General features: G+C 41.7%; 3 protein-coding genes across 3 annotated transcripts; 1 reads left to right on the forward strand and 2 right to left on the reverse strand.

Moving 5' to 3' along the window:
- Positions 1-122: 122 nt before the first annotated feature.
- LOC103978732 (uncharacterized) lies at positions 123-7,405 on the reverse strand. Its single transcript, XM_009394635.3, has 8 exons — positions 7,061-7,405; positions 6,464-6,613; positions 6,246-6,380; positions 6,103-6,168; positions 4,608-4,673; positions 4,396-4,503; positions 1,030-1,120; positions 123-472 (listed from the first exon to the last, which is right to left on the reverse strand). Exons 1-8 carry the CDS (start codon positions 7,256-7,258, stop codon positions 267-269), a joined length of 1,020 nt encoding a protein of 339 aa, XP_009392910.2. The 5' UTR covers positions 7,259-7,405; the 3' UTR covers positions 123-266.
- A 4,392-nt stretch (positions 7,406-11,797) lies between these two features.
- Positions 11,798-13,042, forward strand: LOC135633211 (serine/threonine-protein kinase PBL35-like). The gene is made up of 4 exons (XM_065142420.1): positions 11,798-11,927; positions 12,100-12,236; positions 12,313-12,436; positions 12,521-13,042. The coding sequence occupies exons 1-4, from the start codon at positions 11,891-11,893 to the stop codon at positions 13,003-13,005; spliced, it is 783 nt and encodes a 260-aa protein (XP_064998492.1). The 5' UTR covers positions 11,798-11,890; the 3' UTR covers positions 13,006-13,042.
- A 1,996-nt stretch (positions 13,043-15,038) lies between these two features.
- LOC103978731 (protein MIZU-KUSSEI 1-like) lies at positions 15,039-16,206 on the reverse strand. The gene has a single exon (XM_009394634.3). It carries the CDS (start codon positions 16,058-16,060, stop codon positions 15,260-15,262), a length of 801 nt encoding a protein of 266 aa, XP_009392909.2. The 5' UTR covers positions 16,061-16,206; the 3' UTR covers positions 15,039-15,259.
- Between the last annotated feature and the right edge of the window lie 437 nt (positions 16,207-16,643).

A 16,643-nucleotide genomic window follows, 5' to 3' on the forward strand; every position in this document is an offset into this window, starting at 1 on the left:
ATCAACCATGGAGTGGCATTCAGGTAACCTAACATCTAATACTGTTTTCACATAACATGTGAAATCTGTTGTGTTATATGCCACAGTACTCAAATCATACGTTTAGCAGACGCAAAAATACATTGGCCTTCAAATCCGTCTTTGGCCTTCAAATCCGTCTTCTGATATACTACAGCAGGATTTAATTCGATCAGATACAACCAACAATTGTGAAGCTTAGCAGTCATATTAAGAGTGCATATTCAATTTACAAAAATATGTAGATTTCAATCGCTTTCATCACTGTCATAGTTTTGGCAGAGGGATTGCAGCCCATTTGTGATCCCTTCTCCAGTGGTATAATTGCTTTTACCTTCTTCCTCGGCTTCTGAAGGGTCACAATCTGTGGATGCAGTTCGAGGCTTCTTAGGACCCTCTGTCACAGATCGAGATTTTAGTATAAACTTGGGCAACAAAGAACCACCCTGATTTCCTGTCACATGTGCAGAAAAGAGTTCATTAATGAAACTGAGAGGAAAAAAAAAAGAAAGTAGAATCTCGATCAAATGATGAATATCATTCAGCTTTATGCAATTATAGTGAAATATGCACTTAATTATCATCCATACTGTTTCTCACACCCTTAAATTCATCATCACATGAAATATTTATAATGTTAGTAAACCCACAGTAAAACCCACTTTAATGCTTCTACATTAAAGTATGTTAGTAGTAACTAGTATACTTAGAAGTTAAATAAAAAAGAATAATAATGTTAAAAAAATGGCGTTATGAAAGATGAGGACAGGGAGCGGAGGGCAGGAACGGAGGTTACAGAACATGAGAGATATTCCCTTTGCAAAAACCCGAGGTCTGAAGTAAATAAACCACACGAGGAGCATAATTTCAGAATTGCAGAAAAAAAGACCCGCAATCAACTGCCTATAAACTAAACTATATGTTCAGTCTGCAGTTAATACCACATAAAGTGTGCAGCCAATGAAGAATACATGGGGTCTGGGAATTTAAAGATTTCTAGATATTAAGTACCTCCATCTTTAGAGCCATCAGACATGGTAGCTTTAGTTAAAGAATCTGTTGGCTTTTCCACCTTCACTGAGGTCTCCATAGGAAGCTTCCTCTGCAGAATAACACAAGTGTTGGCTAAAAATCGACCAATGTAAAAAATCATACAATGAATGATCACAAATGCAATGTGCCTATAAATTATTAGTTCAGAGAAAAAAACATTAAAATATATCAAATAAGGACGAGAAGCCCCAAGCATTCAGTGCCCAAAAAATCTGAAATATCTTAACAAAAATATCTAATAACCATTGTTTAAAACTATGTGCATTAAGACTTTAGGTCCAGTAAATGCAAAAAAAGAAAATATCAGATATTGTCATAGCACATGACATGTATAGCTAGGTATGTTCCAAATTTCTAGTTATCTATGACATATGCTTGCACCTAGAGACCAGCACAGATTTGTTTCTGGCTTTTCAGATCTGAGGATCCCAGTACAGTCAAAGTCCTACACAATCAGCTGTATCTAACCCTAGGTATCTTGGTGCCTTGACAATTTTAAGTCCAAATATGAATCACATCATATAGTCACATGATGAACAATTTATGTGATGTCAAATTGCCATATAAAATAAGATTATGCCTAAGAAGCACGGACAAGAACACGACACAGACACGACAATACATCATTTTTAATATATTTCTGGTTGAATTTTCATGTTAATATAGGCCTTATATGTGTTTCGTAAAAGCAAAAAGTAATATTGCAACAATCATTATATATTCACAATGTAACATATATCATGACTAATATACAACAACAAAACTGTAAGTCCAAACTATTTAGGGTCAGTTACATGAATCTTTTACCACCATTGAAATATGTAAAAAAGTCATATGCTTAGTCAAGTTCAGAGTGCTTAATCAAGTTCATAGTACTTAGTCAAGATCAAGCCTTATTTTACTTTTGATACCTCTTTCTCAAAGTTTCAAAGTCTAGCTCATGATTTTAATTCCTTTGTAATTAGAACAATTTTGTATGTCACCCTTATTTTTGTAAATTGACACTAAAAATCCTCTTTCTCCATTCATCAAGCATCCTTTCGAATATCATGATTTTGTTAAATAGCTAGTTAACCAAACTACTCCCTTGTTTCTTAAAATTTTTCAAACCTCGATAGGGATACCAAAAGGCACGACACTCTCGACTATTTTCATCTTCATTATGCGTCTTTTACTTCATTACCTCTAATTTTACGAACAAATCTATGATTATTAAATCTATCACTATTATTTATCATTAAATCTAAGTCTTGTAATGGAATATTCATTAAATAACTTATAAAATATTTTTTCCATCTTCCTTAATCTTGTTATCATTGATAAGTATTCTATGATCTTCATCTTTAATGCATCTAATATTACCTAAATCCTTACACTTTCTTTTTCTAGTTTTAGCAATTCGATATATCCTTTTCACCATCTTTAGTACCTAATTTTTTTATAAAAATTATAATAAGTTTTATATCTTTTTATACTAACCTCTTTTTAGCCTTTTTTTTGTTTTTTATTTAGATCTTTTACATTTTTCCTCTTTTTTTTATAATTTTGCCAATCTTAAAAACATGATCTTTTAGTAAAAATTACATTTTGAACTTCGTTACACCACCACTAACTCTCTCTTAAGGTTACACCTTTACCTTTGGTTTCACCAAGAATCTCCTTTGTTAAGTTGCTAGTCTTATTAGTCATTGTAGTCCAAACAATATTAATATTATCCTCGTCTAAGTTCCAAGTCATCTCCCTTTCCCTCTTATTCTTAAAAGCATTTACATTATCATCTTTAAAATTCCACAATCTAGTCCTGGTAAAATTTTCTACTATATTTTTCTTCTTCCATTTTCTATAGTAAATATCTGATGCCATCAACCAATGTTGATTCATCAAACTTTCGACCAAGTATAACTTTACAATTCATACAAATAACTTTATCTATTTTTCAAGTGAGAAAAAAATTTATTTGACTACAATTATGACCACTCTTATAAGTAATCAAATGTTCATCACTCTTCTTAAAGTGAATATTTACAATTATAAGATCATATGAAGTTGCAAAATCCAAAATCATACCACCATCTTCATTTCTCTCCCCATAACCAATGCCCTCATGCATCCCTTTATATTCACCATATGTTTTCCCTACATGACTATTCAAATCTCCTCTAATTATAAGTTTTTTAGTTATATGCATTCTTTGAATGATATCATTTAAGCTTTTCTAAAATTCTCTTTTGGTTTGATCATCCAATCCAATTTGAGAGGCATTTGTACTAATGACATTTAAAACATATTGTCCTTTTACAAATTTTAGAACTATAATGCTATCTCCAAATCTTTTTACATCTACAACATTGTTTTCAATATCCTTATCAATAACAATTCCTAAGCCAATTCTGTGTTTAACTTTTTCAGTATATCAAATTTTAAATCAAGTACTATCAATCTTTCTAGATTTTTCCTCTACCTACTTAGTCTCTTGGAAGAAAATAATATTTATTCTTTTTTTTATCATAGTGTCTACTAATTCTAATCTCTTCCTTGAAAGTGTTCCTATATTCCAAGTTGCTAACCTAACTCTCCGCTCTTGGACTAACTTCTTTACTCTCGTTAGTCCAAAACAATCAGAGCACTTGCCTACTTAGAACCACATCTAGGCACCAATATGATGGGCTGCTTCTAAGAAACAACCTAGACCACCGTTTGCAATTCGGGACACCTAGGTGGTGAAGGTGTCTCGTGCCACTTCCGGGTGACAACATAGCTCTATACTAAAATCGATTAAAATTTATGTTCATGAGATCTAACATAATTTTATGTTGGTTGTCAATGATCTAACAGAGCCCTCCACCTTTTTCATCTAGGCCTGAGACCAGCATTGGAGGTGTTATATCATGGCTAATATAGCATTATAAATAAGATCTAACCTATTATGAATGAGAGACAATAATAAAAAAGACCTAACCTATTACTCTTGTTATACATTGAATTATTATGAATAAGGGGCCTACATTATAATTTAGATATTACAGTAGACTTATTATATCTTATTTATAATTTAGGCTTATTATAGCAGGCAGACATTATAATAGTAAGACATTATATCTCTAACATATAATTTTGGCAAATATCAAAACACGTGTCTGACACGTGTCCGACATGGATACACCAGCCAAAACAACATGCCTGTCCTTCCCAGGATTATGCAAGTTCACCCTTGCATACCAATCACAAAAAAGCTACCTACCATCACAGTAAAATTTGCATATACTGTGCATTCAGACATTAAAAAGAATAGTAGAAAACGTAGCTAATATAGCAATGAAGGACCTTTAAACTGTTATCTGATGTTTCACTTAAACTAGAAGATGGCTGGCCTAGCTCTTCAATGTCATCATCCTCATCATCATGTATTCTTCGAACAAAATCTTTTGAACCCTGTACCAACAAGTTGCTCATAAACAAATTATACATCAAGATTAAGAGCAATTAAAAAAAACAGTGACTATAAATGCAATAGCTCACAGTATATAGGTATATACATGGAAAGTTATGGACTTGATAAGTGCTTCATCTGCTTCATCTAGTTCCTCCATTATCTTTTTCTCCTGCCAGTAGACAAGATAGCCATTTAGAAGTAAAGCACAACAAGCCACACTATGATGAGAAAAAAAGATCTATATACGAATTTACAAATTAATTGTCCATCTAGTACAAAAACAACAAACAAATAAACGCCAAACAAAAGCAAAGTTTTAAGTACGAAAGATTTCACCAACAGGCAACAGCAACTGCCTGTGCAACTTAATTACTCTAGTACATTCTAGGCTAAACATTAATAAAGAATTATAACTTTACTCAATTCATTAACTGCATTTAGAAGTAAAGCACAATAAGCCACACTATGATGAGAATAAAATATCTATATATGAATTTACAAATTAATTGTCCGTCTAGTATGAAAACAACAAACAAATAAACGCCAAACAAAAGCAAAGTTTTAAGTACGAAAGATTTCACCAACAGGAAACAGCAACTGCCTGTGCAACTTAATTACTCTAGTACATTCTAGGCTAAACATTAATAAATAATTAAAACTTTACTCAATTCATTAACTGCCTAAATATTTTTTATTTATGATAGGACTTGACCCGATGATAAAAATAGTCATTAACTTGATGAGCATAAAACCACATAGTCCAAAATACTTAAGCCCAATTAATAGTAGCAAACATATCTAGCTCCATATACAATCACATTAATCCTTCCTCTTCCGACCCTCTCTGATGCCAGACTAAAATCAAGCTGTCATAATTAATTTCTCAAAAATAACTTATATTTTGATATTATCTAGTGAAACCCAAAAGAGACAATTCATGGTGTTACCAGATCAGTATTGAAGCTCCCAGCCAGGAATCATTCAAGAATCTATTATTTTTGTGCTTGGTCCATCAACATACTGGTGGAAGAACGCAATCCTTCTGCAATGACTACAGTAACATTCTGGTTTCATCGATATGACATGAGCAATGTGTTTTGTACAGCTTAGTCACCACCACCATCTTTATTTCCTTCAATTTGGCAATACAATTGGTTACAATTGACTGTTTGATAAGACATGATCTTTTGTAATGCTCTTCGTGCTGAGCATTCACACAAAAAATTGAAAAACCAAGCCATTGCACACAAATGTCATCAAGTATTGAGAACTCTTTTGTGCAACTTCTTTACTACGAGATCTCCATTCTCCAGATTCAAAGGTGCTCACTGACAAGATTGTCCTTATGTTTGCAAAATCCAGTCAACTTAGAAACTGCAATCGAACTATTTTTAGTGAAATTGAGGCACACTGTCATTTCAATGGAACTGACTGATCTGCCAAGTAAAAAAAAAACACCTAACAGCATCTGCATATGACTACATAATTTTTATTATCTTGAGATACATGGTAAGTCCCATAAATGAAGAGTGCCAACTTTCATAAAGGAAATTAAAAGAAAAAAAAAAGGAAGAATAGAGAACTGTACCAGCACTAACCTTTTCATAGGCTGATCTTTTTAAAGTCTCTAACATCAAATCAACACTTACAGTTGCATGCCTAGACTGCAGAAGAGCAAAACAAATGGTGAACCTGAAGCAGTTATAGAACATATCATTGCTGCAAAACAAGTTTGAAGTACCTTCATAGATCTCATTTCTTCAAGTGCAGCAAGTATATCCATATCTTGCTTGGAATCTATTGCTCGGTTCTCCAGGGACTTCATAGCATCTCCCATTTCTTCCTCAGCTCTTTTCCTCTTCTCCTTTTCTACCACCTGATGAGAACCACATAACATGTAGGACTGGAACCAACACAAAGCATTATAACAAACTTGTCATAGTACAGCAAATAACTCACCTCATCTTCATCACGCCAAGGCTCAAAATTACGTGATGCTCCCGATTCAACAGTGTAATCTGTGTTCTGAGGGTCTGTCTTGAAAGTAATCTCGGCCGAACATTTAGTGCATTTAAAATAAAACCTAAATATTTGGATTCCAAGATATGTCTGCAAGAAACAAATTACCTTAATAGCATAATTTTCACACCACGTCGTGCAACAGCAAATAAGAAATAAAGGAATCAAACGCATCAAGAAAGGAAAACCAAATGGATTATACCACTCCAAATTCGCAGACTGAATTACATTGTCATATACACAAAAATGGAAAAGAAAGGCCTCGAACAAGATGTGATCCTCGTATTTACGGTACAATCTTCTAAAACCTATATCACAGGACAATGACTTTACTATTCAAGAACTTGATGAATGTTGAAACAAATTACACCCTGATGTCCACAATATCACAGATTTAGTGGAGATGGGACAAATCAAAGAAGAAACAGAGAGAAAAAACGGACCGAAGGATGACGCGATCAATTAGAACAAAGGTTTCAAGAGAATCAAAGATGCAAGAACAACAAGAACAAGAAAGGGAACACAAGAATTACTCACCTCTCCAACAACATCCTCCTTGCGAGAATTGAATTTAGTGCCCTTGTAGATGTAGGTTCCACAGGTGTTACAGCGGATGCTCATCGGAAGCATCATCCGAACTTTCATCTGCTGGTTCTTCGGCTGCCGCCGCCGAGGTATCTTGGCCGGATCGAAGTCCGGCGGGTAGTACTTGTTCAAGACCTTGCGTTCTCCCATCTTCGCTCCCTCCGCCTCGCCTCCTCCGCAGCCGACTCAGCGCCCCCTCGAATCCCTGTTCCCCCAAAACCCTAATCAATCGCGAGCGCAGAGGACGACGGACCAAGAACAGGCAAGCTAAAGAGTCGGTGCCCTCCGTGCCTTTCAAGATTCCGATCCCTGACCCGAGTGCATTTAATGGATCCGAGCTCTTATAGAATCCGAACCCGAATTAAGACCCTCCTCGTGTTATCGGATGTATACCCGATCCGCTTGAAGCATATATATATATTGGGAGGAGGAATGAAAGGCTGTAAGGTGGTCTTACGTCATGATGGTTCGTTGCGATGATTTGATGGACGGGCGGGAGGATCGAACGGCGGAAACAATTGCGTGTACAGAGTATTATGAGTACGTTTCGCGCGGGGAGCCGAACGCGCTTCACTCACCGTTTCCTCCCACGGACTGCAGTCAAATTCCCGGTGGCGCCGCTGTGCGAATTGCCCGTCCTTGACGCTGTTTACTCGTACATTTTCCAGGTTGCCCGCTAATATACCTTCTTGTTGATTGGTGGATCGGCATAAACATCTTTCAGCACGTGAGACTGACGTTACCATCTTGAACTGGTAGGAAAGAGATAGCTTATTCCTTTTCTCCCTCCCCCTCCCGTTCTTGCCTGCGTGCGTCTCATTCTCTGCACACTCTTAACTCGCTTCTCTCTTCTTTGGCTTCGTCTCCGGTTGTCCTTTTCCTTCTTCCCCATTCCTTCTCGACGTACCACAATGCTCGATAGTGCCGCCGGTTAGGGCAGCAGACCTGCAGCCCTCTCCTCCTCCCGCTAGAGTTCCTAGGGCAGGTCGCTTCGTCTCCGTCATTGCGCCTTCCCCTTTGCTCAATCTGAGGGGTGCGTTTTTCCGGAGAGAAACCCATTTGGGGGTTTCGGAGGCTTCGTGAAATAAATGTTCGAATTTGGGGCAGTTGGAGTATCTCCAAAACGTTCCTGCTGTTTGGTTCGAGGGTCTCAAGCTCGGATTTTTAGAGCGGTCTTTGGAGTAGGATCGGATTTGACGGCTTGTGTTTGGGGTTTCGGTCTGTTCTTTCCCCCGATGAAAAAGGATGTTGGTAGGTGGATCATTGTCACCGTATCTTGAGTGAATCTTTTTTGGATCATAAAGTGTTGGGAGGATGGGATTGGGAGCGGAGGAGGTTTGGCTAGCAGCGTGGGCAAGTGGTGGAAGATCGAAGGAGGAGGAGGAAAGGAAACAGAACGAGGGCGAGGAGACCCTGCGCTGGATTAAGCTTCGCTCGATGGGGGGTTGCATGTCTTCCAAAGCCAATGTGGACACGACGATCAGGAGCGTCGGCACACCGCGTGGTAATGTCTTGCTCGCTCATGACTTTAACATCGGTTATGTGGCGCGTGATATCTTTAGTTTGGCTTTACAGGATGCTGATACCAATTCTTTAGCCTCTGTTCTTCATTGTTCTCTTTCATCATTGTTATTACTTGGTCGCGATTTGATTTATCTTCGAGAAAAATGAATAGTTTGTGATCTAGGATATCTGGATGCTGGATTCATGTCGGGTTACTGTCCCTACCATATGGTTCTTATTGCTCCGTAATCGTTGCCGAGTAAATAAGTGTTGCATCTAATGTGGAAAGATGATGACTTAAGTCATTGTTGCGGTGTTTCAAACCCTTTATGTTGTGAATTACCTTTTTTTTTTTCTTTTTAGCGAGATACATGCAAGTGCAGTTGTTGCCCTGTTATGGTAAGATGATGTCCTGATCAGTTCGTTGTAGTTCAAACCCATATGCGTAAGGTTATCGAAGGTGCGGTCGAAGTGAAAATGTCCCTCGAGATATCACCTGCATGAAGATTGAGGTCGGGAAAGGTTTTTGACTCGGTCCTTTTGATGCTCAAGTCAATAATTCAAGGTAGATGAGTATGGTTGTAAGCGGTAGAAAAAAGTTATCTCCATCATTTTGCTAAAAATGAGCTTTTATTTCTAGTCATAAATGAGTAAAATATTATGTGAAATATAATACAGAGAGGTAGCTCTCGACCACCTTTAACACTCTCTTTTTGGCCTTTTCTCCATATAGGCAACAAAAGGGAGACAATTTGTAATAGTTTGTCTTTGACTCTTGTCCATGTGGACAGACCAGTGGGTATAGCCTTTGCCTCCTTCCAATCTGGACAACATGTGGAGGCCACATGTCGGATAATAATTGATTGATAATGCTCTTCCTATCATTTGTCCCCCTCCTCGAAGATGCACTACGGGAACTCTTTCAAAGATGTCTTGAAATGCAACCGTCAACTTATCCGACATGGGCACCATGCAGAGGAAGAGCAATGAAGAAGTAACGAAGGTAGTTTGCATGGCTCGCCAAAGTCATGCTAGAGTCGGGTCTTGGGTTCCTCTTCGCCTCTCTTTCCTCTATTCCCTTCTGCTCATCCATGGCAGCTATGACTATTCAACGGAAGGAGAGGAGTCGAAAGGCCCTTAAAGAACTTGCCACCGAGCGACATTAACATATCTGTCAATAAATCCTCATCTCTACTTGGGAAGGTTGATAAGGAGAACCAAGATGGTCTCTCCCTACTCCTCTCGTTGAAGAACTCTAAGAAAGCCCCTCCTAAGCACAAATTCTTCCATGGCGACGACTAGTCCTTCGCCAATGAGTTGCAAGAATTGTAAGGGTGCATACAAATGTTGCATGGCTCGATAGTGAGGGCGTTGGGTGCTTGACCTTCGTGCCTCGACAATGAGGAGGGTCAACTTTCCCGACCTCCATGCCTTAGCAGTGAGAGGGGGTCGAGTGCCCGACCTCCGTGCCTCACAACAAGAAGGGTTAACTTTCCTGACCTCTATGCCTCGATTACGAGGGGAGCTGGGTGCTCGATCTTCATATCTCAGCAACGGGGGGAAGGTGACGAGTTTCTCGATCTCTATACCTCGCACTTGACCTTCGCAGCTCAACAATGAAGGGGTTCAGGTTTCTTGACCTCCTCACCTCAATAGTGAGGGGTGGTTGGGTTTCTTAACTGCATGTAGCTACTAATGTAGCTCCAAACGTTGGTCCATCTATCGCAGTTGGACCCCGCATGAAATCCACTATTAAGTCCGCTGACTGAGCCTCGAATTCAAGTGGGACAGATTGAGGGTGGTGCGGTCTGCTGAATTTCACGATTGGGGACCAAAGTGTCCTCTCAATAGGTGATTTGGTACGTCTCGGGCCCTCCTAGGGTGTTAATGCCATGTCGGGATGAGGAGTCTCGATGAGTACTAATGGAACTAGGGCCTATGATTGAGTTGGTGGCATTGCTTATTACGCTAGCTAAGGCAGGAGTGGGGCAATGACCTGTATCATCCCCATTAATGTTTGTATCTTGGCGGGGACTAACATGTGGCTCGTGGTCATCCTTGGGGGTGAGAGTTGTGGTTCCCTTAGCGAAAATATTATCGATCAAGGGTAAAGCTTCTTCGCTTGAGCGTTTATTGAGAGAATCGACATGCAAGCATTTCTATGATATCGAGCTCACCTTCCAACGTCAAAATGTTATGTAAAAGTATGATTGACATCTTGGTCAACTCGATGAAACTCTGGCCCATATGGATAGGGATATTTAAGGTACGACCAAGGTGCGTCCGAGATGAAAATGCTAAGCTCCCGAGATGTCACTCGCATGAAGACCAAGGTTCTGATGAGTTTTTCGACTCGATCTCTTCGATGCCCAAGTTAGCAACTCAAGGTAGGTGAGTATATGGTAATGAGTGATAAAAGCAATCCCTTTATAACTATGCTAAAAATGATCTTTTATACCAGATAATAAAAGAATAAAATATTTTATAAAATATTCTATCGTATTATCTCTAACAATATATCCTTTTATTCGTATTGGTGAAAAGGAAGGAGGCAACACAATTACCTGTCTTGACTCACATCTACATGGATACATAAAAGGTTTTGTCCTCGACATTAACCCATAACGATAGCCAAGCGTCTAATGATCATCGATCTCAATAGTTTTCCTATCACATATATTTAATATATTTGCCTGTGTGACATATGTTCTCTTTCGTCAAGTTAAAGGTGTACTGCTCTGGAGCTTCCTACGTGCCTTTGAACAGGTTCTTAATGATTTGATTGTCACTTGTATGCTGATCAGGGGAAACCAAATCAACAAATCCATCTCCTTCTAAAGCCGTCGATGATCTGAAATTTTCATCCCAGTTGCGAAAGTTCACCTTCAAAGAGCTGAAGTCTGCCACAAGTAACTTCCAACCGGATGGCCTTCTCGGAGAGGGAGGATTCGGCCGTGTTTACAAAGGATGGATCGAGGAATATGGAACAGCTCCCGTTAAACCTGGCACCGGACTTACTGTTGCCGTCAAGATGCTCAGCCATGATCGAATTCAAGGGCATAAAGAGTGGCTTGTACTATATCTAATTCTTCATTAGCTAGTGATGATCGCGTGTTTACTTCTTTGTTCTACCCGGTGAGAAATTTTCATTTGCAAACTATCATCATCACATACTCGCAGGCCGAAGTTAATCTTCTTGGTGATGTTCGACATCCAAATTTGGTAAAGCTGATTGGATACTGCATCGAGGATGATCAGAGATTGCTGGTGTATGAGTTTATGCAACGTGGAAATTTGGAGAACCATCTTTTCAGAAGTATGTGATCAACCTGTCTTTCACTTTTTTCTTAGCTTTTGATCTCCTTTGTGGGAAGTTCCTTTCGAGGAAAGAAGCCATGTCTCAACCTTGATGTTGGTCTGCAATATGGCCATAAAAACCTTGACATTGCCCCTATGTAATCTTTGCTACCCTTCATCTCTGGCAACAGGATCCCGGGATTTGCCATGGTCGATTAGAATGAAGATTGCACTTGGTGCAGCAAAAGGCCTTGCTTTTCTTCACGAGGAAGCCGAGAGACGAGTAATATATCGTGATTTCAAGACATCCAATATCCTGTTAGATGCTGTATGTACCAACATCATGTGTTCTCATGCTTCCCGTTTGCTTTCGTTGAGTTGCTTCCTGAGTTGTGCTGCTGCAGGATTTCAATGCCAAGCTCTCGGATTTTGGCCTCGCTAAAGCTGGTCCTGAGGGCGACAAGACTCACGTAACAACGAGAGTGATGGGAACATACGGATATGCAGCCCCGGAGTATGTGATGACAGGTAAAAGAGCTCTTTTGCGTTCATCTTGAACTTGGCTTCCGCTGGGAACAATACAATCTCGTCATCGTTCATCTCTTCTTCCAGGACATCTGACATCGAGGAGTGATGTCTACAGTTTCGGCGTTGTGCTTCTGGAGATCATGACAGGGAGGAGAACGATGGACAAAAGACGACCGGCCGGGGAGCAAAACCTGGTGGAGTGGGCACGTCCTTACCTGGGAAACAAACGACAGTTCTACGGGATTATAGATCCTCGTCTGCACGGCAACTTCTCCGTCAAGGGAGCTCAGAAGGTGGCGCAGTTGGTGCAGGCTTGTGTCGGTCGGAACGCCAAGGCTCGACCGCTGATGAGCGAGGTGGTGGAGGTTCTCAAACCTCTGGTCGATCTCAACGACATCGCCAGCAGCTCCTCCTCCTTCCGGGCCATGACGAAGGAACGCGCTGCTTCGATTGCCGCCTCCCACCCGATCGAGAGCAACACACAGCAGCCGAAGAGGAGCAGCATCTCGCGTGGCTCTTCCCCGTATCCCCACCCGACGAGGAGCTTGTCGCATGGCAGTGAACCATAGGGATCGAGCATGCGTGCTTTCTCAGTCACAGCGAGGAACTCGGGACTACAATTGAGCATTTGTATGTTTACTCTCTCGGATTAGATTAAACATGGCATTACAAACATTGTGCAGCTAACGAACAGACTTAGTTTTGGATCAGATAAATTTGTAGGAAATCAATTTTAATGATAATATTGGATAAACAGAGCTGGGAAGCTTTGGCTAGTTCATCCCGAATAGCCAACTATTCAAAGGTCCTCCGATGATCTAATGCCCATTGATACATCTCCAAATTGGAAGAGTCATCCAAATAGTGATTTAATATTTTTACTAACTATATAAGGAGGCACAAAAAATCAAACCATTAATATTCAAGCCTCCCCCATCTTTTAATACTCTACAAGAAATTTTCTCTCATCTTTTTGCGACAATCCTTTTCAATATTATTCATAAAATTCTTTCTCTTATTTTTTCCAAAATCAATTCGTTAGATCAAAATCTACAGCATTTTGTATTGAAAAAGAAAAGAAAATTCCATATATCCGAGCAGAGCAGTCACTGAGGAGGCGGCAGACAACTCATTGGAATACATCATCTCATTTGACCATAAAGTTGCTTTCTTGCGTACGGTATCCAACCAACGGCTGTCTTCTGCTGCATTTTACAGGTAAATAATCAAAGACACCAAAAAAATGAATTATCTTTTAGAGTGAGTTTTAGATTTTAATTTTCAAATCGTTTCCTTTTTCTCTCCTTTTTTTTGTCAAACCCTTTTAGTCGTATCCCACTTTTTCCAAAAAAAGAAAAAAAATCTATATGGATTATCTTAAAGGACTGTCATGTAATAATATAGCTTTCTTTTAGCTTTGAGCCTCTAAATGGCAGTAATGAGGCGACAGGACATGTAATCCCCGTCCTCATAAGAATCCCGCATGGCTCGCCCATCGATGCCACTGTCTGACTTAGATTTCCATGTCCCATCTGTCGCCAGCACCCTCTGAACCCTCTCCCCCTCCTCCCTGTCTCGCCTCTCTCTCCTTCCTTGGGATGACAACTCTGACCCACAGCTCAAATTCCAAAAGGTCCAACAGCTCTCTCTCCTCCGCCCTCTCTCTCTCTCTCTGCACCTACTTGTTTGGCCAACCAGACTCCTGCCTCAAATTACAACGACAAGACCGCGAGCAGAGTGTGGTTTCCTACTGCTCTGTTCTCTGCTCGCTATCAGAGTATGCTTTCCAACTACTCTGTTCTCCGTTTGCTGGATTTAATGAGCTCTACTGTTAGTGTTCCAGCTGAAGCACCTTACGATGTTCCTCGTTGAATTCAACAATAAGATGCGTCTTTCTCCTCTGTTTTACATTGTCCGAGCGTGCAGAGTCGACCTCGGATTCGAGAAATGTCACACGAGTCGTTGCTATCATAAACAAATCGGTGGTGTCGATAAGAATAACAAGGTCGCCTTGATCGTGATGTCCATTATTCGTATCGAGTGCCCCAGCCCTGTTGTAGCGTAGCAGAGCAGCGCAGTAATTGAAACCGTGGCCACATCTCCATCAGATCACGCACCTTCCACTTTGAATAATGATGACTGTATGTACCGCCTCCCACTGTCACCTCCACCCGTTAATGTGAGCCTCGACCACTGCACTCGACAAGCCACCACCATCTCGCGGTTTGACCATCTTCCCCTGCTTCATTGTTCAAAGCTTGACTTTTGTACCGAGGAGAAAGGAACAGAGTCATAAAAAAAGAAGATGCCGGTAGTGCGGATTATAATGGCTTATCAGCTTTGGCGAGTAGTAACGAGTAAGGATTGATGATGGAAACCCATCCACTGTCCTCGCTTTTTGCCAAAATATTTGACTCGTCTCATGCGACCGTGAAGAAACAGTGCAACGCCAAGGGGAAAACTATGCATGGCCAGGTGAGAACAGAGCAGCTGTACTGAGAATGCTGTTGCAAGCATCATTAGATTCTGCCGCTGCTGCAATCGATCTCACATGTTCGAGAATCTGTCGTCGGGACGCATCGAGGAGACCACGATCGAGAGCTTTCTGCTGGCTCGAACCTCTTCTTCAAGAAAGTAAAATTACAGAGTTCGTAGATACATGCATGCATACATACCACCACGACGCTGCCGATGTCGTGCTTACCGGCAGAAGAGGAGAAGAGAAGTAATCAAGGTGAGGAGATGATAGAAGAGAAGAGAAAGAAAGCGATAAACAACCATTCGATCGGCCAGGTTTCTCCGGCCGCCCCTAACGAGGAAGTATCAGGCTCTAAGCAGGTAGATGCTGAGTTCGGGGCCACCGTTGTTATCAGGGTTCATCATGTAGAAGGCTTCCGAGTCCTTGGATCCCACCACACGCTCGAACCTGGCCCTCATGTACATCATCTCGCCGTAGGCGCCGCCATCTCCCGGGAGCACGCCGGCGCCGGTCGACACCGGCTCCACCGCCCGCAAGACCCTCCAGTCTGCCGGGCCGCACTCGCGGCGCACGGCGTAGCCGCATTTCTTGCCGTTGCAGTAGGCACGCCACAGCGGCTCCTCCAGCAGCTTCTTTCCGCCGCCTGCCCGCCGCTCGCATTCCAGCGCGATCCTCACCAGCCCCGACGCCATCTCCCTGACCAGCGTATTGGTGGGCGTGGCGAGCTCGATCAGCACCGCCGGGCAGGCCCGGGGGTCCACTTGAAACGCGAAGTGGACGTGGCCGCGGCGGTGCCCGAATAGCGTGCCCGTCACACGGGGCCCGAACCCCACCGGTCGACGCCTACCGACAATTGCCGCAGTCAGCACCGCTCGCAACCTCGAAACAGCCATCGCTGCGGCCGAAGAAGAGATTGAGCCCTTCTTCCTTGCTGGTGGCGCGGCTGCCTCTGCCTTCAGGGGCGCGTCATCATCGCAAGAGAACGGTGACGCCGAAATGGCAGCGGAGAAGACGAGCACGTCCTCCTCCACCCTCCCTCCTCCTCGCTTCTTGTCTTCACCGCCATTTCCAGCTGTCCACTGGAAGTGTCTCTTGGAGAAAGAGAAGGAGGACTCGTGGGGGCTTCTTGCCATTATGGTCCTCATCTGTGGAAGAGAGAACGAGACGGTGGGAGAGGGCGAATAGGTGAAGCCGGCGGGCCTTTAGTAAGAGGAAGCCTCAATGATCGATGAGCGAAAGACAGTGAGGAGAGATTAAGAGATTCCCTTCCTGTGTCTGCTTTCGGACAATGGGCTCATTTATTCCATGTTTCTAGTCCTTTTTGTCAGCCACTGCTCTCCGTCCTTTAGTATTGGGGGATGACTGTAGCACACTGACGATAGCTGAGGGTGACAAAGCCCACTATAGCCAAACCAAACAGATATCAAAAGAAAGAAAAGAATGCTCGCTGGGCGGAGTGAGACGGACACAGACAAGAAAGGTGACGGAAGGAGAGACGAGAACTTCGGCGATCATGCAATGCAAACCTCGGGATGGGGGAGAAGTGTGGGGCATGGAGACGGTAGGGTAGCGAGGAGCTTTGACCGGCTGCCTGTGGTGCATGGGAAAGGGTTTAGGTGCAGACCAGGCTATGGAAGACGAGCACCACGGTTACCTCTCTCTGCTCCTCTTGAGCAGCCATTAATGTCCTCATTCCTCCGTGCTTCTTACTATCATCAAAATGACGTA

This window comes from Musa acuminata, chromosome BXJ3-3, assembly GCF_036884655.1.
Source record: "Musa acuminata AAA Group cultivar baxijiao chromosome BXJ3-3, Cavendish_Baxijiao_AAA, whole genome shotgun sequence".
In the NCBI taxonomy this organism is placed as follows: domain Eukaryota; kingdom Viridiplantae; phylum Streptophyta; class Magnoliopsida; order Zingiberales; family Musaceae; genus Musa; species Musa acuminata.

Coding starts and splice junctions, on each gene's coding strand:
- LOC135633211 (XM_065142420.1), top strand. CDS start 11,891: ATGCAACGTGGAAATTTGGAGAACCATCTTTTCAGAA. Junction 11,928..12,099: donor GGAGAACCATCTTTTCAGAA/GTATGTGATCAA, acceptor CTCTGGCAACAG/GATCCCGGGATTTGCCATGG. Junction 12,437..12,520: donor CCCGGAGTATGTGATGACAG/GTAAAAGAGCTC, acceptor CTCTTCTTCCAG/GACATCTGACATCGAGGAGT.
- LOC103978731 (XM_009394634.3), bottom strand. CDS start 16,060: ATGAGGACCATAATGGCAAGAAGCCCCCACGAGTCCTCCTTCTCTTTC.
- LOC103978732 (XM_009394635.3), bottom strand. CDS start 7,258: ATGGGAGAACGCAAGGTCTTGAACAAGTACTACCCGCCGGACTTCGAT. Junction 4,504..4,607: donor TCAAGTCCATAACTTTCCAT/GTATATACCTAT, acceptor TTGTTGGTACAG/GGTTCAAAAGATTTTGTTCG. Junction 473..1,029: donor TGATGGCTCTAAAGATGGAG/GTACTTAATATC, acceptor CACATGTGACAG/GAAATCAGGGTGGTTCTTTG.